The following is a 24,620-nucleotide window of genomic DNA, read 5'->3' on the forward strand; positions in this document are numbered from 1 at the left end:
AAACTGCACTAATGTGTGAGTTGCACTTAATTCAGAAACCTTAGTATGATCACCTTTTCTTCTTCCAAGTAAGCCCAAAAAACTCAGAGACACTAGTGGAAGCAGGATTGGACCCTGGATGAGCAGGGGAGAGAAAAGCACAGCATGTTGGAAGGAAATGAGTATTATGTAAATAATAAGGATAGAGACATTTTGTTAGTGGGCAGGCCGATCTCATTATTTATCTACAATTAAACTAAACTGTGGGGTCATATCATCCTATTAGGCCTAGCAGATTAAACTCAGGCTGACTCTTTTTGTTATTGTTTCTGGGGGAGTTTTGGAGCTTTCTTAATTTAGGTCAAAAAAAGAGAGGCTTCCTCATAAGCATTTTAATTAACCAGCTGAAGAATTCTCTTGCCCCCAGAGATTTGTGGTACCAAATCCAGAGCTCAGACTGTCATATTTCAGCTCAGACTGTGTTTGTGCCCCTTTATTCAAGTCAAAAAACACAGACAGCAAATCAAACCCTGCTCCCCCCCACCACTGACTACTTGGAAAAAAACCAGAAAAAGGATGTTAAAAGCTTGTTTTTTGACCTAGACATCTTCTTTGCAACCCCTCCATGACATGAGGACCAGCATGCATGAGGAACATGTCCCAAACCTGCAGAGAAAAGCACGTTTGGCTGTACCTTAGGGCCATGCACAGTTTATCCCAGGAATCTTCCCTGCCCCAAGCCATCGGTGCAATAGAGTCACCCAATGTCTCATGGCTCAGTAAAATCCCAGTCCTTTTCCTTGGAGAAGCTCTCAGCTGAAGGGCTGGCTTCCCACGGAGTGTGCTGCTCCTCAGGGAGATGAGGAGCTCCCTCCTGATCCTTGGTGGCTTCTCCCCCATCCCTTGGGCTGCAGCAGCTCCTGACAGCACTCGGTGACCTCAGCCACCCCTCATCCCAGCAGGTTTGCTCCAGGAGACAAATCCCACACTGCCGAGGAGGACATGGGGACAAAGGCATGTCCCAAAGCCCCCAGTGCCCCGTGTCCTGCTCTATGTGGAGCTGGGGCACACGCTGCTCCTGTCCAGCTTGTGAGGTGGCGTTGAGCAGTACGAGGGGAGCACGTTGAAGAGCAGGTATGGTTTTGGGAAGGGCAGCAGCTCCACGTGGTGGGGAGCGAAGGAGAGCGTGCTGGGCAGCCAGGCCAGCTGTCCTTGCAGGGGTGAGTAGTATCCCACAGCAGGAAAGGGAGCAGAGGGCTTTCTTGGCATCAAGCTAGGAGCCTTTCAGGAATAAAAGTGTAGTATCAGGTGAATTGATATGGACTTCCATTTAGGTAAAATTTAAAATCAACCTTAATTGTTTCACCAGTGCTCAGAAATTAAGAAGAAAAGTTTAGAAAAAGAGAGTTCCTAAAACCCAGTGGTGTGTTGTCACCCAGGGCACAAGGCAAAATACCCGTTTTTCTAGCCATGAAAAAGCTTCTGCCTGGGAAAGAGCCTCTGTGCCAGCCTAAATAATATTAACAGTCCTGGACTGCTAAAGCATAGGTCAAGGGCAAAAAGTGCTGTCCAGCCTAAGGAAGGCTGGATGTTGTAAAGAGATATTGTCTGTAAAGGAATATGGCTTTGTTGATGCAAGTTTCTCCTTTCCAGGAAATTTCTGATGGTAAAGACATTTTGAATCCAGGTATGATTTACAGAGAAGTGATTTAGAAGCAAAACAGGGAAGGACCACCCTGCAAGAGACACCTCACAGCATATTTACCAAACAGGTTTAATTGTGTGAAGAAATGTGGTATTTGATCAGATTTTCTAGGATGTCTTGTCATCATATTGCCATTTTTGTCTTTTCCAGCGCTCCTTCTCTGTGGTAGTCCCATCTGATTACTGATGAAATGATTACCTGGTGCAGGATAGCTGTCTCTCCCTCAGTGGCTTTATACAAACTGTCTAATACTCACTGTGATATCTGACTTGGGAGCAGGAATGAAATCAACTTCTGTCACATGCTGAAGGCCACCAAAGTTGCTGAATTTTTCATGTTTCCTCCACTTTGCTCGCTGATTTTGGAACCAGATCTGGATAAAGACAAGAAAGAAAAGGTACAGTAATTAACAGAGTATGAAGGAGGAACTTCTCCCAGCCAACCACTTTCCCTAATCTCTGAGCACCAGAAAACACTGACCTCCAGCTCAGCAGAACCAGGGGCCAAATCTAAAGTAAACCACTGCGTTTGACAGAGCACTTTTCACATTTTGCATAGCAAGTGGGGTCTCTGGACTACCATGATAGCCTGCTTTGTGTTGTAGCTCACAGAAGAAATAGGATCATCCTGCTCAAAAAAGGCAGTCTTGCAGGTTTTCCAGGATTCTCTGGGGAAAGCAGATCCTTCTGAGATCAAGGGTGTGCAGTGGTCAATGCACACAGCACTCTGCTTTCCCTAGAAAGTGTGACATTTCATGACAGAGCTCTTTCACCCTGTTTCCAAGTGAACAGACTGAGAAAAGATCCACCCAGATGTTTTGCTGGGCTGCAATAAAAGTGTGTCACCAGTGGAGATGCAGTAACAGGGTTCCACCTATATTTACGCAGTAGCATTTGGAAATTCACACAAGGGACCCAAGTGAAAGACCCAAGGGGATCACTGAGCAATCTGAGTATGCTGTCTGCCATCTCTTTTGCACTGGAAAACAGACAGCTAATTTTCTCAGGCCTTTCATCTGCCAGCTGATTTGACCAGTCTGCCTTCTGACAGAGGCACACATGTATTTATTGTGCAGCTGCAGTTGTGCATCTTGCTGCATTGCTGGGAAAAGTTGAAGCCCTCTTCAATTCCTTAAATTGTAGTTTCTGTCTTGCTGAGGGACTTGCTGTTTGAATGTAAGCAAGTGGTTCACATGAACATAAAGTGTTAGTTATTGAAGACAGGTGCTATTGGGTGTAAATACATATGTGCTTTAAGCCAAATAATGAGCAGCTCAATTATTTCTGCATCCCTTGCCCAGGGAGTAATGGAATGTCAGGAGCCCTGTGCTATATTGCTGATAGTTCAAAGTATCTGAGGTTACTGAGAGGACAGTTTTGTTTATCTGGGTTTGCATGTGTTTGGAAAGTGCTTAGTCTGAATGAACTTCTCCATTCCCTTTCTGCCATGCAGGAGTTATGTGGTGAAACAGCACCACTTAGCACCCACAGAGTGATGGAGGGCAAAGGGGGAACTCAAGCCAGCATTCAGGCTCTGAAGTGCTCCTTCTAAAATTTGCACGTGGGATGAAGTTCTTACTTCATGGGCTTGCCTTATTTTTTTTTTTTTAATAAAGGCAAAGCTTTTAGCACTTCTCAGACCAAACTGCTGGTTTTTGCCCAACCAGCTCTCCAGCATCCTTATGTATAAAATGATTTCTCAATGCCCACTGTAAGCTCCTTTCCTTGTGTTTTAAACCAATTCCTCATGCTCTTTCTACCACAGATATCATACCTTTATGAACCAAATACATGAAATCCCAGGACCATAGACTGGTCTAGCTTGGAATACATCTTTAAAAGAAGATTTATTTCCAACCTCTCTGCTGTGGGCAGGGACACCTTTCACTAGACTAGGTTGCTCAAAGCCACATTCAACCTGACTTTGAGCACTTCCAGTGATGAGACACCCACAACTTCTCTGGGCAACCTGTTCCAGTGTCTTGTCAACCTCACCATAAAGAACTTCTTCCTTATACCAGAAGTAAATATACCTTCTTTCAGTTTAAAACTCTCACTAGTAATCTCATCACAAAAAGATGAGATTGGCAGCATCTATTTTCATAAACCAGTGTTGATAAGCATTAAATATATGATCTTTTCTTTAACTCTTCATTAACAGAGACTCATAGAGTCTTTTTCTCTGTTTTGACAAAGATCAGTGTTTGGCTAGCAGGCTAGTTATTTGGTTGTCCTGTTTACCCTTTAAATACTGACACAACATTAGATTTCTTCAAGGCCCCTGGAATGGAATGTCTCTCGTGCTCCAGAACGGATTAAATATCAACACTGATGACACAAACTGCTTCTCAAGCAGCTTTTTAAGACCCACTGGAAGTAAGTTATTTAGATGTGTGGGTTCAAAAATGTCTATCTGTAGCAGTTGCTGTTCACATTGTCCTTATGGAAAGTGTTACCACCTTACCTGACATATTTCCAAGGATAGAGCAGAAATTATGACAACATCTTTGCCATTTATGCATTATCCTTGACAGTCCTACTGTTTCTATAAACAGATCAATATAATTGATCATTTTGGATTTTGTTTTTTTGTTCTAAATTGACTTTTATTGAGTTCTTGATCCTTAATTTTTCTGACCAAAGCTTTGGCCTGCACCCTCCTGCTTTGCTTATTCATATTTTATAATTTCTTGTTTCAAATGTTTGGTCATCCAGGATTCTTAATTTTTTCTGTGTGACTCATGCAGTTATACAATTTCATCTATCCACTTCAGCTGTTACACAGTAATCATACCTTTTTTCTTGATTGGAAGACACAAAATTTTTCAGTTATAAAGGGTTTTATTAGGTCACTCAGTGGTTTTCACTTACTTTTCCCCCAGTTAAATTATATCTTTGAGGTGATTTGACTTACACAAAGCTTTTAGCTTTGTCAAAACTATTATTTCAAAGTAGCAAGAGCACATTCAAATTCTCTGCATGCTATGTGATTTCTGTGTGACGAATGCAGTCAATCAAAATTATAACATGTAACTTGAACCCAATTTAATAGTTAGCTAATTTTTAGTTCTGTGGCAGATTTCTCTTTATCAGCCAGGATGAGGTCAAACACAGAATTTCCTGTGTCTTGTATAACATTGTCTGAATTGGGAATTTGCCATCTGCAGTTCATACATGAGGAACTTTTTACTTCTTCCATTTACATCTCAGGTTGCTATTTCCCAGAGTAACTCATTTTTATTTTTCCCCCTAAAAATTATGAACTATTTTTTTTTAAAACAGAAAAAATATCCTGTTCTTTCATGTGATTCACTGATCTGTGGGGATCACTGACTGGTAGCCCAGCTTGTGTTTTATGCCATCAGAAATGCATTGCTGGTGCTTTGGTATCGCTTATGGGCATATTGTGGCTGTGCAGGTCTAATTCTCCCTGTCACCTAATGATAAAGCAATATCATCACGGCTGGTCAATAGTTCCAGGCATGTCATAGTTAATAAACTGCTCTGTGTTGAACTTTGATTGTTTGAGAGGGATCTATGCAGAGAAGTACACCAATGACTGCAGCATTGAGCAGAAACTGCCTCATGCAAAAATCATCACAACAGTGCCTGGTAGGCAGCACCAAATGCCAATACAGAGTGGTGTGGATATTTCAATGTAGCAGACTTCATATGCAGCAAGCATTTGGGGTCAATTTTTAGCACAGTCAGCAAGATTATATTACTGCTGGGGGAAACTGGATTAGTTTCTGTGCACTGAAATTACAGCCAGGGCATTTATAGCCTGTGATATCAAAATACAGAACACTAAGAAGCACTTCCATTTTGGCAACTATTTTCACATTTTTTGGGACCCTGTGGAAGATGGATGTGGGTGACAGTTTGTACTGGATGAATATTAGCCTATAAACGGTTGATAAATGATTAATAAATATTTTCATAAATGGCCGCTCTGTCGCTACAGAGTCCAACAGGTTGCTCATAACCATCTGTAACTCCTATTTGCTATGCATGTAGTATGCCTAGAGCTCCTGTTAACCCTTTGATTAATTCCATTTGGTTAGTCACAGCTGGCTGACAAATACCTCTTTCCCTATTTGTAAAAGGAGAGCAGGAATCCTGGCCTTGTCTGCAGGGTGAGAGAGAGGTCACTTATTTCATTAGCATTTTCACCCAGGCATAAACTATTAAGAAAGCACTCCAAATAATGAATGAGCTGCAGTGAGCATGGCCTTTTGGAGGCACACTGTACCTGAACTCTGGCTTCTGGGAGGTTTATCTTTGCAGCCAGTTGATTGCGAATATGGACATCCGGGTAGTGAGTCACTCGGAAAATTTTCTCCAGTTCCTGGAGCTGCTCAGCTGTGAATGTTGTCCGGATTCTCCGTTTCCCTTTCCTCTCAGCTGTGGAAACAAGGAAAGGTGTATTAGTTTTTACAGGTAAAGGCTACAGGACTGCAAGGAGGTTCAGAGATCCAGCAATGTCTGTAAATTGCTCTGCAGTTGGGATGGCATCTCCAATACCTTCTAGACATGTGCTTATCATAGGTGGCTGGCTCCTGACCCAGCAGAGAATCTGAATGAGCTCCTTTATCGCTAAAAGAATGAGTCAAAAGTGTCCATTTGGATCCACATGGATCCTCTGCACGTCAACAGCTGCAAACCCCTATGGATTTCAACCACACTAGCCCTGCAATGAATTTGTCACCAAAGTCCTTCAGTGTTGGACCAACCATTGACCCCTGCCTGACTGCTGTTCTCTTCCCAGACCATTCCTTCAGCAGTAGGGGTAGCCAGCAGTTCAACTCTGCAGTTACAAAGAAAAGGTATTTTTCTTATAGCACTGTTGTGGTGTGGGGACTTTCTAAACAAGCTTTATCTAAAGAAATTAGCCTTAAAAATAAGGCCTTAAAATGGGGAAGTTTAGGTGCTGTGAATTCCTAAGGAAACTCATAGACTTCCCCATTGCTTCACCTGCTCTGGTGTGATCACACAAAGGACTTCCTTCAACATTCCTGTAGTGTTTTGAAAATGCCCTCCTACACCAGGGTATTTTATTTAGATCATGAACTCTGTGCAGCACTTGGTGTAAGTTAGAATGAGGTCTTGGTTGCTCTGAAATTATGCTGAGGAGGATGGAGGGAGGAGGATAAAAGGAGGAGGAAAAAGCAGCTCCAGAATGTGGAGGTCAGCCTCATCCCAAGGCTGGAGTCTTCTCTGATGCACAAATGGAGAATCCTCCAGCTGGCATTGAATGACCAGCACAAAAAGCCATGACCCAAGCATTGTGAGCCACAGGGACTTTTCTACCAAGCTCAGAAAACTGCATCTGATAGGTGCATAAAAATTCTAATACTATTTTAGTGACTATGATGAGCTCACTACTCAGTGACCTGAAGTAATTGTCTATGAAACTAAGTTGTTAGAGAAAATTGCTATTCTGAATGGCTGCTTTTGGTGTTCTAAGCTCTGATGATAACTAACAATTCATACTTTGTGACTAGAAGCATACTCTTTGTAATGGGAGCAATTAACCAGGCAAGGTTAGCTTAGTCCCTCAAAGAGACTCAGTACCCTTTTCCCCTTCTGTTCAATCATTAGCATTTGCTCTTCCTTTGGAGGGCTAAAACAGTGAAAAGGTGACTAAACACCTAGGCTGGTGTAAACTGGGCTCTGTGCCAACCAGAAAATGGCATTTTTTATTCTGTAATCGAAACCTCATTGCGACTCTGTTGACACAGAAAATAAGGATTAAAATATTCTGTTCATCAGCTTGGTCGAAGGAGTCTGGGACATGATGCCATTGAGAATATTTCATCTTTTCTAAACCTATTGGGGACTTTGAAAGGAAAACAGTCATGCAAGAATAACTGAGGAGTGTCATTTATCATAAACACTGTCAATACCACCATTTCTCAGAAACAGCCTAATAAAGCTGATGTCCAACACAGTTAAATCTGCACCATTAGACTTTCCACCAGCCTATCAAAGTACTACTCAGTAAACTGCAGCACTGGCTTCAGACCCAAGAGAAAAATGTTACTTGCACTGAATCTTGCTGGTGCTACTGGGGCAGGGGTTTGAAATGAGAATTATTTTGGTGTATTTATGCTGAAGGTAGGAATAGATGCCTTCTCCAAAGAAGCCTTCATTACATCTACTTGAATCTTCTCAAAAGATGACTGCAAGGGGGCACTGTTATTGTTATATGCAAGAAAAGGCAAGTATCAGTGCTGGTATTTATGTTGATATTTATATTGATTGATTAGGAATCTCAGGACACTACATCCTCTGTGGAGTATTTAGGGTTCCCAGTTCATACTGGTGCTTCTTGTTTGGAGGATTTTCACCTCACAGTTACTATATTCTGTCCCACTGGCACCTGAGAAGTGTCCAGGACTGGAGAGCATGGCTTCAGAGAGAACAAACACATGAGTTTCTGGTGTCTCACACCAGCTTCTTTGCTATGAAAATGACCCAGAAAACTTGGTGATGGGCTAAAGAAACTCCCTAACATCTCACTTTTAATCCTCCACATCTTTACTTCTTGAAAGGTGAATTGTTTCACAGATGAGACTCTTATTTGAGGCAAGGGTCTACACAGTGCTCAGAAGTATTAATCCTACTGAAACCAGACTTTTCAAAGCCAAAACTCATCAGATTGAAAAAAATACAGTAACATGAGGTCAGTCATGGGCCAGTAGAGACTGAAGGACAAACTTTCATTTCGACTAGAAATGAAATTAAATTGCCAACAAAACAGATTGCTGTGAACTAATCAAGGCTTCTGCCAGCAGGATATCTAGAAAAGTGCATTTTTTTCAATAGTTAATCCATCACTTTATTTTTAATTTTTTAAAAACTATTAAGAAATGCAAAAAAACCTGGGACTCTATGTTAACATTTTCTCTTGCAAGATGAAACTTCTTCTGACTGTAGCTTTGATAGTTCCCTTTGCCTTGGGACTTCAGCTTAGAGATCTCATAGCAAACAACAGCATTCAGAATTACAGTCTAATAAAGAATGTGGGTGGAAGATATAAAACTGGGAAGTGTTGGAAGTGTAACTTTGGCTTTTCAGATGTGGCTCTACAGTCTCTGGGGAAATAAGACTCTGTCTGAGTTTCCTGAGCTATTTTTTATGTAAAAACTGGGGATATTCAAGTGTGCTTTTATGCTCTGTGAAAGTCATTTGCAGGTTAGCTGACTGCTGAAACCAAGCCTGAAAATGCCAGGCAGCTAAATATGTCAGCATTTTCAGATGCTTAGAGATACATCTGTCTGTACATTGCCTTACTATTGACATTGGGAGGGCCAAATTCTCCATGCTGATAAAGCAGTATAGCTCCTTTGAATTCAGTATCAGGCTCATTTGTCCCCTGCAAACCTGCTTTACTTCTAGGTCAGACTTGGAGCAAGCTGGAACACAGGAACTTTGTAGAAATAGGGGTTCTTCTTGAAAGTGCACAGTGGAAGGATGAGGTCAATGACTAGAAGTTGCAGCAAGGAAAATTCTGATTACATAACAGGCAAAAAGTGTTTTCATTGTGAGGATAGTCTGATTTGGGCCAGGAGAGGCTGTGAAGTCTCAGTCCTTGCAGATACTCTAAACCTGACTGGAGAAAAGCCTAAGACACCTGATTTAAGCTTAAATCTAAGGCCCTGCTTAGATGTGGGGTTGGACAAGGCAGTCTCCAAAGGTCTCACACAATGTATTTTATTATGTAATCTGTGACCTCCAAATACCCCCATGAAGTAAAGCCACTCCATATTGCTTCCCTAAAAAGCAAAGGAGTTTAAAACATTAAGGCTTTCAACTAAGCACAGCTTTAAAGCATCTGGATTGCAATTGCTTATATGGAAAGTTTTAGCTTAGCATACTGCACCTTATTTCCACTGTCCAGGATAACAGTTTCAAGATATTAGAGGTATGAGCAAATCAATACTGATTATTACTGCTTGTAAAGGTTTGCTAAGTAAAATCTGTACAGCAGCACTAATAACATACCAGATCCAAACATTCTGCTTCTTCTTTGACAAGGAGAAACACTTACATAAGCAAGCAAGTGGCTTTAGCTATATTTCCTCAGAAATACATTTTTCTCTGTGTAACAAAGTTGACTGTACCATTTGTTTCTCAGAAAGAAACTCAGCTGTGTTGAAAAAGAACGTTGTTATATCTTGTCAAGCTCTGTTTTCTCCTTTTTTTTTCTTTTTTCAGAGGAGTTCCTCTCTCTCTCTCTTTCCCCTTTGAAATTCAGATATGTGGGTCTCCCAGCCAGCTCCTTCTCATGGCTTTCCTGAGTCTTACTCTCTTGTGGTGTTATTCTGCTCATGGCAGACAGCCCCATAGCAAAAACCTACAGTTATTACAGAGTGCTGAAGGCATCAGGACAAAACGTGCTTGTCTGTGTACAGAGATGTGCCCATGGCAGTCCCTCTCCTAGTGAAAGAGATGGCTCATGGCTTTCAAAAGAGCTTGTGCTGCAATATTCAGGCATGAGTATTGCAGTGTGGCTAATCTTTATTAAAGTGGTTTTTCAGCTTTGTTGAGAAGGGCTGGCATAGCCAGCGAGACTGATCCTAATTGGATAGGTACAATGTGCTGCAGATAGAGCCTCCTGCCAGCGAAACACAGCATTTGGCATCCAGCTGCTGGCTGCTCAGGCATTGCCAAAGTTAATTCAGAGAGGCACAACTTGAACTTTTAAAGTCTTGACCTCCTCCCTTCAGTCCAAAACTCCTTGACGGAGAGTTGCTTCCACCCTGGCGCTGAGCACGGTGCCTAACTGCCTGACAGCAAGGCTGAAATGCAGAGAGGTACAGACTTCAGCAATGCTAAAAATACCAGGCTAGAAACCTGTTTACACAGGCTGTACGGTGGTGGTCAGGGGAGTTTCTCAGTCTGCTTGTCAGAGGAGCTGGCAAGGATGAAACCCAGTATGTGTGAAACCATTGATGCGGGCAGTTTGCTGCGGAGGATTGTGCTCACCATCAGCCTGAGCCCCCGGTGAATTTAACCTTTCCTGGCTGCCAGCAAAGTGATGATGGTGTTTACAAATGCTGCTGCCTGATATGCTGGTGTGCATATCACTCTGGCACAGCCTGTGGGCAGCAGAATGTCTGAGGGATGAAGCAAACCATCAGGTCTGCAGCTAGGCTAAAGGGGCTGCATCTTCATGAACTCCTTCAGGACAATGTGGATTTGGGGTATATGCATGAGTAGGTTCCCCATTCAGCTAATTCTCAAGCTTGACACTTGACACATACATTTTAGTGAATGTTTAGCAATAGTCAAACCTCACCTTAAAAGCAGTGGCCAGCCTAGACCAATAATGGTTCTCACCAAAGAAAACAGGTTCCCCACCACTCTCCACACTCTCTCTGGTCCAACACTGTTGTGAGAAACCAGCCATTTGCAACAGGGAGAGAGTTGAACTTATTGCAGGTTGCACAGACAGCCTGCTTTCTTCATTCCTGCTCTTTGTGGTTATTTGTACCTGCAAACATCCAGGCACCAATCAGGAATGTTTATTTACATCCCTGCCTCTGCTGTTTCTCCTTTAAGCATAAAGGACTTGCTAATACAGTGGGTAAAAGACCTGCCCTCAATTTCAAGGAACAGTAATCAACAGTACCATATCCCAGGGATGTGATTAAAAGTTCTAGGACAATTTAGGAGAAGCCAATAAATGCTCATTAAGACCTTTGAAATAAACTTATTGTGATGTGCTATCAGCTTTACAGGTGGTCACATTACACAGATTTGACTAGCAGGAACAAATTAACCTCTGGGTCCTCTGTAATGTACCCTTTTGGATCCAAAATTTCCAGGAAAGAATGGGCTGCTTGAGGAAAGCACTGAATGTTAACATTTGCTTAAAACTCCAAACTCAAAACCCACGAAGAAAAAACACAAAAGGAATTTATGATCTCCCCCATCTGCTGACAGCTTTGCTTTATTCAGTGCTTACTTGTACCAGTGAGACTTCTGTGTGAGCAGAGTTTGAAGGGTGAGAGTAAAGAATTCGGGTTCTGTGCCTTTCATTTAATATCCAGGGTGTCATTATAAACAGTCAGTCTTCAAAGAGGGAGGAAAAAAAGAACGAGCCTTCAACAATACCTCAAGTAAACCCACCAAAACAAGGTCAGTGATCTGGGGCATTTCCAAGTGTATTTAGAGGAACACTGCACTTTAGAGACACAGGGCTGTGGGGACTATTCACACAGATAAACAAAGGGCTGGTAAGACAGCTAATGGAAGCCAAAATATATATATAGGGATTTTTTTTCTCTTGCTTTTATTTTTCATTTAAAATTGTTTCCTTTTGTTCTGCAGGACAATGGGATGCTTGTGCCCTTTCTTGCAGTCCCATTGGCATATTCTGGGCAGCTGATATTTATCTGGGATTGTGATTACACAGCGCTTCATTGTCTCTTGGGTGTTTCAAAAATGCATTAAGATAAGTCAGCATATTGGGGAAAAGACTGTTCTGTGAGAGATAAACCACGCTGTTTCACAGGGGTACCTGGATTGGACCATATTGTCCACAAATGAACAGTACAAGTGAATATATGACTTCAGAGGAAACATAAACACTGAGCTAAAGATGCCTGCAACTGGCATCAGTACAGAGGGGACATGACTTACACTGGAATTCCTCCAGAACTGAGATTATCTCTACACTTTCTGCTGTATTGATGATAATTGCCACTGAAATTCATCAATATGCTTTGTGATCACAAAGCTATCATAACAAACAAACAAATGCATTAATAAAAAGACCCCTGAGCTCCCAGTCAGCAATGTGCAGAGGATTTCTGTGATGGAAATATTTGGGTGATGTTGACTCATTAGAGCAGCAGCCTCCTGCACAGCGAATAATGAAGACATGAGCTGCAGGAAATAACACAAACCCCTGAACCAGCTGTGGTTCTCAGCCTGAACCCCTCAATTTCTGGTGGAATTAAGATCCAGCTCTGTTTATTGAAGCATGATCTCTGCTGTCCTTAAATTATTGCTGGGAGAAGAAATCCCATATATAGGATATTGAATATGGCAAAGGGCTGCAATCACTCATCTCACAGAGCTGGCCCAAGGAGAGTCTGGACCAGCAGCTCCAAAGTAAGGCCTTCTTTAGAATTATCTCCTTCTAAAACAGATTTTGTCAATGCTGCTTCTTCTTCTAAAACAGGCTTCATCAACACAGCTTTCCAAGAATTCAGGTTTTCTGAAAAGGTTCTGATGAGCTTTTCATGCAGAAGGCCACAGGTGAAAGCCCAGAACATTCAGAGTGAAGGTGCCCAAATTCAAATAAGGGCTTAGCAAAACTAAATTCCAGTGTCAGCATGCCTCTAGCATACGAGGGCTCTTCATTTTTTGCTTACAGTGCAGCCTCTGAGTTCAAAGTACAAGAGGCATTGCTTCCTGCAAGTGGTTTGTGATAAGGGCATAAATCTATTTAGCTTAAATGACACTGCATTTCCAAACCGCTTAGTGGCAGAAGCCATTTTGTGGGAAAAGGAAAATTTTAGGGAATTGTTACAGGGTTTCCTGGAAATATGCTCCAAATTCATCCTCAGGGTCATGGTTGGGATGCTCTTGATATCTCAGACCACCTGCCCATGATGGAGGTGGGTGTCACAGCCTCCTCCTCACCTTTCTCCCCCTGTATAAAATAGCACCAAAGCCCAGCCCTCCTGCCCCCAAGGTGATTGTGTAGCATGTCTGATTTCTTCTGTTCCCTGACAACTGAACAGATGTGTGTGTCTAGACAGAGCCCAGGGCCCTTCCTCACACATTCTGGAGGTGTTTACATCGACTGAGTTGTGTTGAGAGAGGGAGGTGAGGGAACACCCTGCCAAGGACTTCTGATAGCTTTCACATCAGAAAGGTCTCCTGCTGCCAATGTTGGTGCCACTGAGTGCTTGTGGGCATCCTTGGTGTGGGTGTGAGGGAGATCCTGGGGACACCTCCGTGGATATGCTATGGGCATTTCCCCAGGTGCCTTGTCAGAGGACCTGTGACTGACCTGTAGCTGCCATGCCAAAAGCACATCTGAAGCACCCCAGAGCGGGATAGGTGTGTGAACAGAAGTTAATTTGCTGTCAGCTTGAGCTGTAAGGACTACAGACTGCTACCAGGAATTATGCAGTCCACCTTTCCTGCAGGTGCTGCTGCTGACTTCATCTGGGAAAGGTGATACTTCCAGGAGAAAAAGAGCCACCAGCCCATCATCCCTAATGTAAAGTGGAAGAAGGAGGTTGAAACTTAAGGTACTGGAAGGTATTTTAAACCCAGGCCTCCAGCTTTCTACCAGGAATGACACCGTGCATGAATGGGATCCAAAACATCATTGTTTGCACACCACAGGGAAAATGTCAATCCAGGGCTTTAGGATCCTCCCTCCTTCTTCAGCCAGTTTCCATCAAAGGCTCTGCAACTGCAGGAACCAGTAGCCTAGAAAATGGCAGATCATTAAACCTCTGCTTGGCTTCAAAACCCCACTGCCACCAGGGAACAGCGGGATTTTGTTTAAAAAGCCTTAAAAGTACACGTTGCCATTGAAAGGGGCTGCTTGTCTAGGCTCAGTGTAGTGCAGATAATTACATGCTTTATGCCCTGCTTTACCGATGAGGCTGGTACCCACCACAGTGTTGGTCACTGAGGCTAAGTGCCAAGTCAGGACAGCCACCTCCCAGCTCTGGTGTGATCCTCCTGGCTGGGGACTCCCTCATGTGGGAATATTCTACTTTTATACTCGGAGACAACTCCAAGTGCCAGACTCATCCAGCCCTTGCTCTTCTGTGAGAAGGCAACATGATTTAGCCCTGCTGTCAGGAGCTATGTGCAGCTTACAGGGCAGAGGAAAGGTAAAATTTCCAGTTATCTTACAAGGCTTCTCCCTGCATCAAGACTGATGGCTGTCTCATGCAGGAGGAGGTGACAGCAGCTTGTCACAAGACTCATGTATTCCATAGCAGTGGTGGCAGAAACAAGGCTTTTCTTTCAAATATATTTCACTGAAAGAGTTGTTTCTTCTGCCAGCTTGCAGAGTATGGAACAAGGATGATGTGTGGATCTCAGGAAAGCCAGCTGAGAAACCCTGCATCTGTGATCTTCAATGGACTTAAATAAAACTCCTTTTTTCCCCCTGGAGTAAATAGTAACAAACTATGCAAAAAACGCCTTTCTGCTGCTGCTGAAAATCTGCTTTCTGAGGTGTAGTATGTATGTGTGTATTTACTTTTCCTCAAACTCAAAAGACTTAAAGGAATTTTTGTCACATGCTGCTAATTAATTGCGATCTACCTCTCAGAACTGGTCTTGTTCAGGTCCCATGTATCCTGCTTAGCCTAAAGTCTCTGTGCAACATATTGGGAAAGGATATTTGCATTATCCTGCACTTTGGCTAAGAGATAGACCGATGTTTATCAGTGATCATAACTAATTAAATTAGCAGATCTACCAGCATGGCCAGGCTTGAAAACTGTGCCTGACACATGCTGCCAGAGCTGCTGCGTGTCGCCAGTGTGCCTGTGAGCATGCTGATGACCTCTCCATCACCCGTGCCGTGGGTCCAAGGTGTACAGAACACATTGAGCTGACTCTGCTCGTTCAGCACCCTCTCTCCCCATGTTGTGCAATGCACATTCACCAGGAAATGGGCGTTGCACAACCCTGGTAGCTCCTCACACCCCAAGCAGGAGGGCAACAAACACCCAAAGCAGTCCCAGCCACTAACATTGGTCAGACTGAGCTGGAACTTTAGCTCAAAGAGTGGCTCTTCATCATTCTTTTGAGGGCAAGAATGAGGAGCCATCTCCGTGACTCACCCAGGAGTGATGACCATCTACTGTGACTCAGCCAGTGGTAACATTTGTGATGTCTGTGCCTTGGTATTGCCATGTACATAATTGTAAGATAACAGCTGAGCTTTGGGGTGCTGAAGAGGAAAGCCTGGATATAGATGCACTCACCATGAGGTGGATGAGCCACCGGGAAACCACATAGCTGATTTTCCTCTTCCTCATGTTTTCTCTTGCCTTCCAGGCGTTCCCGTCCCCTGTCCTCACCCAGGAGGGACACTGGGCTGTCTGTGGGTCTCCTGCAGTGAGTTGCCTGCACTCTCCTTGCTCTGGCCATGGGTGTGGCACATGTGGTGGGGAGTAGCATTTTGGCTGAAGGTGAGTCACAGTCAGACTGACTCCTGCTGCTGGAATCTGTGAAGGACACAGCACAAGGCAGTTTTGAATAAAGCAACCACTGTTCAGCACACCTCCCAGTTTGTTTGAAAAAAGTGGTCCATACCATTCAAACCTGATAATATTTAAAATGATCCTCATCCTTCTGTGCTGTGCTTCAATGCCAAGATTACCCCATGTTGCAGACACAGGATCTTGGTGAATTTGACCCCCAAATCTAACCTGCTCTCCCTTCCACCTTAAAACTTTCAATGATCCTTATGCTAGATTTTTTTAAAAGGACTGTAGATATAAGGAGACAAAACCAAATGGTCAAGAAATCTCAGCTTCCCTATCAGTATCCAAATCAGTGGCTGCCTTTTCTGAAGAACTCAGAAGTAGATATTGAGATGCTCTGAAAATCTGTCAAGAAGATTGCCATGGAATTTGCTGCATGCCAAGTGCTTTTAAAAGTCTGGTCCTTTCTTAAGTGTCCCAGGTGGGTACATCCACCCTATAGGAAAATGGGCCAATGAACAGGCTAAAGGCCAGTGTCTCCCCCAGTTCAGTTCCATCTGTCCTTTCTCCTCCATCTGGGCTGCCTGCTGCTCTGATTTAGGCATTGGACAATTCTAAAGGCAGCCTTTGCCCAGGCTGTCAACATTCCCCATCTGCCTTTGTGACAGGTGACACTGGTGACATCCAGGAAGGTACTGACAGCCAACTCATCCTCGTGAAATCACCTGCACGCTCTTGTTGACAGGACAAACAGGAGAAGTGTGTGCTGGCCTGTTTTCATGGAACATCAGCTTAGATCTGAGCTTGGACTTCATAAACAATCTCTGAGGTAACCTCAGCAGCAAGCAGGGGTGACATGAGCTAGGACACCCAACCCTGAGTGCTTTGGAACTTTAGGTTCCATGGTTTGCATGGCCCAAAAACAAATAAGACAGCACAGGTTTGTCTGCTCTTACTACCAAAGAACATTAAAATCTTAATGTAATAATGTAATACAGGTTGTACTGGAAGAAACTCCACTTTTTAATATATGTTTTACATATATATGTATTATATGCATATATGTTGTCACATCTGGCATTGGCAAAACATCTAACTTTTTAGACTTGTCAGAGATTTATTTTCTTGAACAAACAACAAGTTCTACTTGAAAGCAGCTTTGGAGCACTGATAAGTGTCTGGAGACAAAGTACCCCCTTCTGATTCTGTCCTCACGAAGAACCCACACAGCAGGAATTTTATAGAGGGTTGACACATTAAGAAAATAAAGTTATAAGAGCTCCAAAAACTAGCCAAAGCCTCATTTCAATAAAGGATACTTGTTCAAACATTATCTATGTAAATTATCACTGTTCTTTGAGTAACCCTTGAAACACAATTACATGTGACATGTCCAGTCACCTGCACCTTGAAAACCTGGCCTACCTCTGTGTTTGAGGCACACTGCAAAAAAGGACTTGTTTAATTCCTTGATTATCAACTAATTTTGAGTTTTCTGGTGAGAAGACAGGTGAGGCTTTGAATAATATTTCTGGGTTAAAGAAGGACAGACCTGGGAATGGTCACTAACATGAGGCAGGGGTTAAATAATAAATGATCAGAGGATATCAGTACTGGCATAGATTCTTAGCCCAGGATTTCTATCTCAGTCCCCCATGCTTAAATTAAGGACTAGTTGCACTCCTTCGCTAGATGTGATGCAGTGAAAATTAATATGTTGCAAAATTGATGATGCTTATATCCTACATTAATGAAAAATGTAAGGTACCTAAGCAAGGTGCTCTTATGGGGAGTGATTAAAGCTTTCCAAGAATGACATTAGCATTTTCTAAATTATAGAAGACTTTTCACGTCGTCATCCTTTATACACAACCTTCCTCCCCAAAATTTTTCGCTGAGATGCTCTCATACCTCAGTGATGAGCACAATTTATGTATGAGCACAGATAGAGTAATTACAGACTGAAGTAGAAAGAGCAGGGAGGAAATGGAAGACAGTCCTAGGCAGATGGGAAAATGCCAATATCTCTATGAACTGGTGAAAAGGAGTGGGAGGATCTGTTGTTTGAGATCAAAGAAGTAAGAACCTCTCAAAGAGGCTGAATAAGTCAAGGAATTTTTCTGGAGGATGAGAGTGAAGGTAGATGATACTGAGTTTAAAGCACATAGCCGAGAGTTGGGAGCCCCAATCCTGTTTGCATTGCAACTTTCTCTGGTGCTTATTTTCCTGACCAAGCAAAGACACTGTCTGAAGTGGTTGCTCTTTAGGCCAGCTTGAATTTTTTGGTACACATTCACATGACTTCAGCAGGTAGCTCTGAAAAATACCCATGAACTGGTGTGGGGCAAAACTTCCTCCAGGGAATGTAGTTTTCTTTCCTTTTATTTTTTTTTTCCCAGGGAAGGCAATGACTTTTCAGCCCAGCACAACATGAGATATTTGTTACTGTCATGCACAGAAATTACTTTGACTTGTGGCTCAAAATGGTCTTTTTGTCTTGACTTTCAGTTGCATAGGAAAGGATGGACAATATCAGGCAGGATAGCAGGGTTTCACTTTGAAAGCAAGAGGTTATTTCAAATGACCTAAGTTCCATTTAAGCCTTGTGTAATCACTGGAGAGAGACAGATCTGTGGAGGCACAAGGTTTATGATTTTAGGGTCTTTCTAAGGCTGTGAACAGGGAAGAGTCTATCACTGAGAAATGAAAGCATCTTTGTATTCTGTTGTTTTTCTTCTATACATTTTTCTTTCTTTTTTTTTCCCCCTTCCAGGTGTATTGTTTTTTCCTTGGAATAGGTGGGGTGAATGGGTCTTACTGGCCAGATGGTATCTGTTCAGTTAGATTCCTTCAGTTTGTTTCCTCTTTTGTGATAACACTGGGTGGAGTGTTGCTAAAGGTGAACAATCACCATATTGACATTTGCGTGTGAAGTGGTGGTTGTATTCCTATTAATTTGCATATCCTTAACATGATGGAGCATAACATAGTCAGAATGAGGAAATTACCACATCTGTTACTGCTTTCACTATTAATTTCCCAGGTGTAAAACTCTCATCCCAAGCTCTCCCTGACTTGATAAAGGATCTCCTGTTGGTGAAACCTCACTAGCAGAAACCAGGGGAGTTATGAACAATCATTTCAGATGTAATTTCAAGCACACTGAAATCAGGTTCCCAGGAATTTCAGAAGAACTTTTTTTCTTAAATCAACCTGATATTCTTCTGTTTTAAAGAGTTGCCACAAGGGAGGAGATCAGCGCTCACTCGGTGCTTAATTCTGCACCTTGCAAAGGCCATGGTTATCCTTTCTAGGCATTGTGACAAAAGGATGAGACTCAGAATAATTTGTTAGAAGCAACTTCTACAAGTCATCTGGTCCAGCACCCATGGGCTCTCTGGGGAAAATTTGTTTATGCCTTTTCTTTAGAATAATAGGTTGGAAAACACCTTCAAGTTCATAGAGTCAAATGCCAGACCAGCAAGTCAAACCATTTGTGACATTCTGCATCTTCTGGTCCCCTGGTCCTACCCATCTCCTCAGGATGCCTAGATCCTAAATCTAGCCTCATCAGGGCTTGATTTAGACTTCAGGACAAGTGCGACCTCAGTACTGAGACTGTCTATATCAGATGATAATTTTTGGCCTCAGTGTTTAATTTATGGTAGCCATGAGTATGTATTTGGTGCCACATGGCTCTTCCTGTCTCTCACATGAACCATGGCTCTGCTCAGATGCATAACATATGGAATTGTGAGGAATGTTCTTAAAATCCATAGTGAGATATAACTAAGCCCTGACCTGTAGTACTTCCTTCTTTGCTGCTGCTGAGCTGGTATGAGAAAGCAGGTGGATTTGTATCTCATCCTGGAATTTCCAGCAAGTTCCCTAGCTCGTTTCAGTTCCCTGACCTCGGCCAGCACTGAGCCATACTAGATGTGGCTGACTATTTACATAACTTGTTTAATGCCAGTGTTATATGGAATTAAGCTGGACTACTTCAATGAAACACAGCAATTATCCCAAGATGTACAGCACAGGGCATGAAATAAATATGCAGCATTTATGAAATAAATACTACTTATCTGAATAAACCATAGTTCTGCTCAGAAAGCAAAGAGTAATAAGCATAGGTATCACATTCTTAGGTAAGAAATAAACAGGGAAAAAGTTTTGTTTTCATAGAGCAGGGAGCTGTACCTCCAGATGACATTGAGAGGTCCCCCCAAACCTCAGTTATCCTATGGTTCTGGGAAAAATCACCAAAATGTTATCTCTCTTCCCCATCCACAGATTTCCAAGGAAAGCCATAGCTAGTGGCACAAAGGCAGCCTTGGTATATTCAGCCCCACTGCTGTGAGACGAGTGGTGGGCTGACCCACATGGTCAAGAGACAAGTTTTCCTGTGTCAGAGATGAACAAAAAAAGTCCAAATCTTGTGCAAAGCATGGCTGAGAATCAGTGTCAGGAGGCTTGAGCCCAACCAGAGGCTGATGTTACCCTAGAGAGAGGTTTCCCTCACCACTTAGGTCGTGTTTGCTTTCCAGTCCAGGTCGGTATCCAGTTTGGACATAAAAAGAGACGAAACTATGAGAATAGGCAGTGGTTTCTTGGACTGCCAGGTTTTTGGAAAAAGACTCTCTCCCTTACTAATGGATGGTTCATCCAGTGTCCTGGGAAAAGGGGTCCTGATCCATAAAAGGATCTGTCCATATTAAAAAAAATAAAGCGTAGCATTAAGCTTTGCTGAAAGCAGTTGAGTGAGAGGTAAGTGAAAATTTTGTGTCAAACCTACAGCTAAATTTTTAAGTGGATCTGCTTGTATACATAAAATATCTCTTTCTCATGGAAGATGAAGAAGAAGAAATACTAAATCTGGAAAATGCTGGATGTTGTTCTTTGTTTAACAAAAGAAGGAGACAATTTCTCTGGGGCTAAAAGTTCACTCAAGGCCAGAGTAACTAAACTGTGAAAACTGAAGTCAAAAAGTCTACTGCACTTTCTGGTTTGCTGAGATCAAAGTCATGCAAGTTTTCTATTAGCTACTTTTATTTAGTTTGTGAAAGAACCTAGTGTCCATGAAGATAAGAAGACATTATTAAACACATATACTTTCTGTTTTCTTATTCCAGCAACTGAGTTCTAACACTCCTGTAGCTACCATTACCCTTTCTGACCATTTCTCCTGCTTCAGGATGAGTGGTCAAATTAATCAGAAAAGGGTGCTGATATGAAATCTGGCTGTAATTCCCGACAACAGTCAACTCTTGATGTAAGTGAAACTCCAAATATTTCGTTAAGTTGCAGCAGTTTTAGGCTTGCTTCCTCAGTCTGAATACCTACCCTTCTTATTACAGGGTTTAATTTGTCACTTTCCCCACCTCAGATAACAAATTACTGTTTTTTAAAGGGTATTTTTACAATAAGCACTCTTTGCTGTTACTGAAGAGAGCTACCTGCACTAACTTTTCAGGTTGCATACTCAACTCTCCAATGACATTGAGGCTTTAAAATGTACAAAACCCCAGAGCCCAATCTACGGTGAGGTTGAAAGCAAATTATTAAAAAAATATATATTTCCATGTATAAAATGAACGATTAGGACCTGATAAGGGAAATCCCAGATTCCTATAAAAGTTAAAGAATAAAAATTCTACATAATTGAACTTGGCAGCTTTAGGGATCAAAAAGAAAGGAGCATTTTCATTAAGTGGTATAGCTGGTACTTACCAAAGACTACAGGTGACCCTGCTTTTAGGGACGGACGTCTTTCAGCGTAGCTTCTCCTGTTCCTGGTTTCACTGCTCAGGGCAGCACTGGGAGAAGGTTTCTTCAGGATTTCCTCGATGGAAAAGGACAGGCTGGGCTTCCTCTGTCCAGCACACACCCGGGGGTCCATCCTATTCCTGCCCAAGTGGCTGTGGGTCCCAAAGCCCTGCGGTGCTGCCCGAGGAACATGCGGCTGAGATGGTGCTTGTCCCTCCCCACCCATGCCCGGGTGGAGCGCTGGGAGGAGAAACAAAGGCGACCCACAAGTCAGCTCCCACACCTGCTCCTGGCTGCTGCTCAGCCTGGGACTGAGACCTGCACTGCCTGGCTCTGGGGAAGGGAGTGTTACAAGGGTTAAAAATCTTGCCAACCCCCTCCACTGCCGAGCATTCCCCCTGCCTCTTGGGTTTACTGAGCTCTGAACAATCCTATGGCCATTCCTGGTCGCAGTCATTATCACAGTACCAGGAGAAAAATGCCCTGGGAAGGGTTGCTTCTTGGTAAATGCTGCTTGTGGGGCAGTAATCTTCCTTTTCTGCAAAAAGCCCACTGGATTTGTGCCACTATGGAGTTAAGAAAATAATCAGCAGGACAAATACTTGTCCCTTGGGCCATTTACAAGCAAGACAGACAACCTGTAAACTTCTCTTGCATACAAGGAGGTGTCACACATGAAAACCCTCCTCACTAGCAGTTCCCAGGTTATCCTTCAGCCATCCCTCCCAGCCATCATCTTTGGTTCAGATTCTCTTTTCTTCTGCTGTGAAAACCCTTTGAACTTTCCAAGCAGGTGCTTTTTAACATCATCCCATCTTATCAGTCACGAGAGAAAAAGAGATGGCCCTTGCAACACGTGTAGGAATAGGAATTAGTGCCCTCTACCCCCCAGCTATACTTCTAAAGAGAAAACATTATTTTCTTTCCATTCTGAGCTATGAGGCAAGCTAGCTTGATAAACATCCCACCAGTTGCTTACGCCTCCCAATTAAGCATCCAAAACAGTGGGAGATTTCCTGGTAAATGTGGGTGAATACCTGTGATTCCTCTCCTGAACCCCTTCTATCTTCTTGTTAATTTTTATTTTGGGAAGAATGCGGTCAGTACACTCCTGTTCCTTCCCTCTCCCTCCTCCCAGGAGCATTTCTTGCCTTTTTCTGGGATTGCCCCTCACCTTTTAAATTGCTATGGTTGTTTCTCCCTCTCCTGCTGGTTCTTCTCTGTGCCTTCCTTATCAGGCTCTTATAATTGTATTGGCAGTCCCTGCCTTATTTGTCCAGTGAACTGACAATTCTTGAGCTGATATCCCATCATATGACCTTTTCATGGAGTGGAGACCAAAATTACTGTGTAACCAGGGGGCAATAAACCACACCTGATAAGATGAAAGGCTTTCGGCTTTTTCCAGATTCTAGATACTGGAAAAACAGTGGGGGTGATGGGGGAAAGAACAATGGAAGAGGTTCAAAATGGTGCAGCCAGTCGTGATGAAGAATATTTAATTATCTGGTTTTATTAATCAAGCTTCTCCCCAGGTGACTGGATAGACCAGTGAGTGTCTTTGACACTGATGATACACGTAGGGTAGAGTGGGAAGTGTCTTCCTTTGTTCCCTTTGCATCAATGTCCAATAAGGAGGATTTTGTGCCTTCCTGGTGCTGGGATGAGGGGGCAGCTGCTGTGTGGGTGAGAAAGGTCTTGTGGCCCTCTCCATGGAGCAGGAAACATCCTCCTGTTCCAATCCCTGCCTGTGGGGAAATGGCTCTCTAGCCAAGTTTTGTCCTCTCCAGCTTTGCCAGAGTCTGTCATCCTGGCTGGGCACACAAACAGGGATGTCTCCCCTTTCTTTGGTTAGGCAGAAAGAGAATCCACACCCTGGATTAAAACTGGCTATTTCAAAACAGTGTTCCCCTTTTTCCTTGTGGGGAAAAGCACATGGAGAAACCTGTCTTTTACTTTCTCTACTCTGGCTGAGGTACTAAAAGGGGAGCCACTCTTCTTGCTTACTGGCTTCCTATAGAGCAATAGCTTCAAATCTGACTCACTTCCCAGATTTCTCAAGTTGAGAGTCCTTGACCCAGCCCTCACTGTATTAATTTAGTATACATTACAGTGTCTGAACTCTCTGATGTTTACTGCACTGCCTTTTACCTGACAGTTTCAGGCACAGGAAAAACAGATCTAGGGATCTCTGTATTTCAAGCCTCCCCTGCTGTGCGTTTTTCCAAAGGATTTATATAGGTGCAGGAGGGAAGCCTATGGATTTTTCTGCTTCAGTTGTTAAATGATGCACATTTTCCTTTGCAGTGGAAAGTTTTAGCTTTGGTTTGTTATTAAAAGCTAGGTGTTCAAGGGGCTAATTTCTTGCCGCAGAGGCAGGAGGAGGAGAAAGAGGAGGATTTCACAGGGAAGTCTGATGGGTCCCAGCACTCCCTGTGAGAGGACTCCTATCTTTGTGTAAAACAGCTGGGTAAATTAGCCTAGAGACTCTCAGGGCAAAAAATTCACCTCCTATCCCTGTTTCTTGTCCCAGCTCCATTTTTGCTGAGTTAAACACACACTGTTTTGAAAGGAAGAAATGTAGCCTCCTAGCAGAAATACATGTGCATTCACCTTAAAAAATCTCTGAAGTGAAGATAGTTGGGACAGGCAGACTCCAAGTTTCCCCCTCAGTGAAATACTTTTATTCTATGGTCACATTAGCAAGTGAATTCAGCATTACCCCATGTTCAGAGTCTTTGCACTGCCTGTCTCCATCACCACCACTTCACTCTCTGCAGGCACCTGCTGAGACAATTCTGTAGTCCCATGCCACAAAATCAAATTGTGGATGTTTGTATTAACCATGCTGTCTCAGTCTGCAACTTCAAACCTCCCTGCTGCTTGCAGTGACAAGTTGATTTTCTGTGTGTGTTTAAATTAGGTGCTCACATGCAAATTTGCAACTTGAAAGGGTCCCTGTGAAGGCTT

General features: G+C 42.9%; 1 protein-coding gene across 1 annotated transcript; it reads right to left on the bottom strand.

The window, feature by feature from the left end:
* Positions 1-518: 518 nt before the first annotated feature.
* Positions 519-21,876, bottom strand: ISX (intestine specific homeobox). The gene is made up of 5 exons (XM_085048909.1): positions 21,615-21,876; positions 15,663-15,905; positions 5,936-6,087; positions 1,941-2,057; positions 519-1,260 (listed from the first exon to the last, which is right to left on the bottom strand). The coding sequence occupies exons 1-5, from the start codon at positions 21,874-21,876 to the stop codon at positions 1,030-1,032; spliced, it is 1,005 nt and encodes a 334-aa protein (XP_084905035.1). The 3' UTR covers positions 519-1,029.
* Positions 21,877-24,620: the final 2,744 nt, after the last annotated feature.

This window comes from Lichenostomus cassidix, chromosome 1Aa (assembly GCF_008360975.1).
Source record: "Lichenostomus cassidix isolate B80296 chromosome 1Aa, HeHo_3.0, whole genome shotgun sequence".
NCBI classification, from domain to species: domain Eukaryota; kingdom Metazoa; phylum Chordata; class Aves; order Passeriformes; family Meliphagidae; genus Lichenostomus; species Lichenostomus cassidix.

Coding starts and splice junctions, on each gene's coding strand:
- ISX (XM_085048909.1), bottom strand. CDS start 21,876: ATGGGTGGGGAGGGACAAGCACCATCTCAGCCGCATGTTCCTCGGGCA. Junction 6,088..15,662: donor GGTGGCTCATCCACCTCATG/GTGAGTGCATCT, acceptor TTGTTTCCACAG/CTGAGAGGAAAGGGAAACGG. Junction 1,261..1,940: donor CTCCCAAGTCAGATATCACA/GTGAGTATTAGA, acceptor TATTCCTGAAAG/GCTCCTAGCTTGATGCCAAG.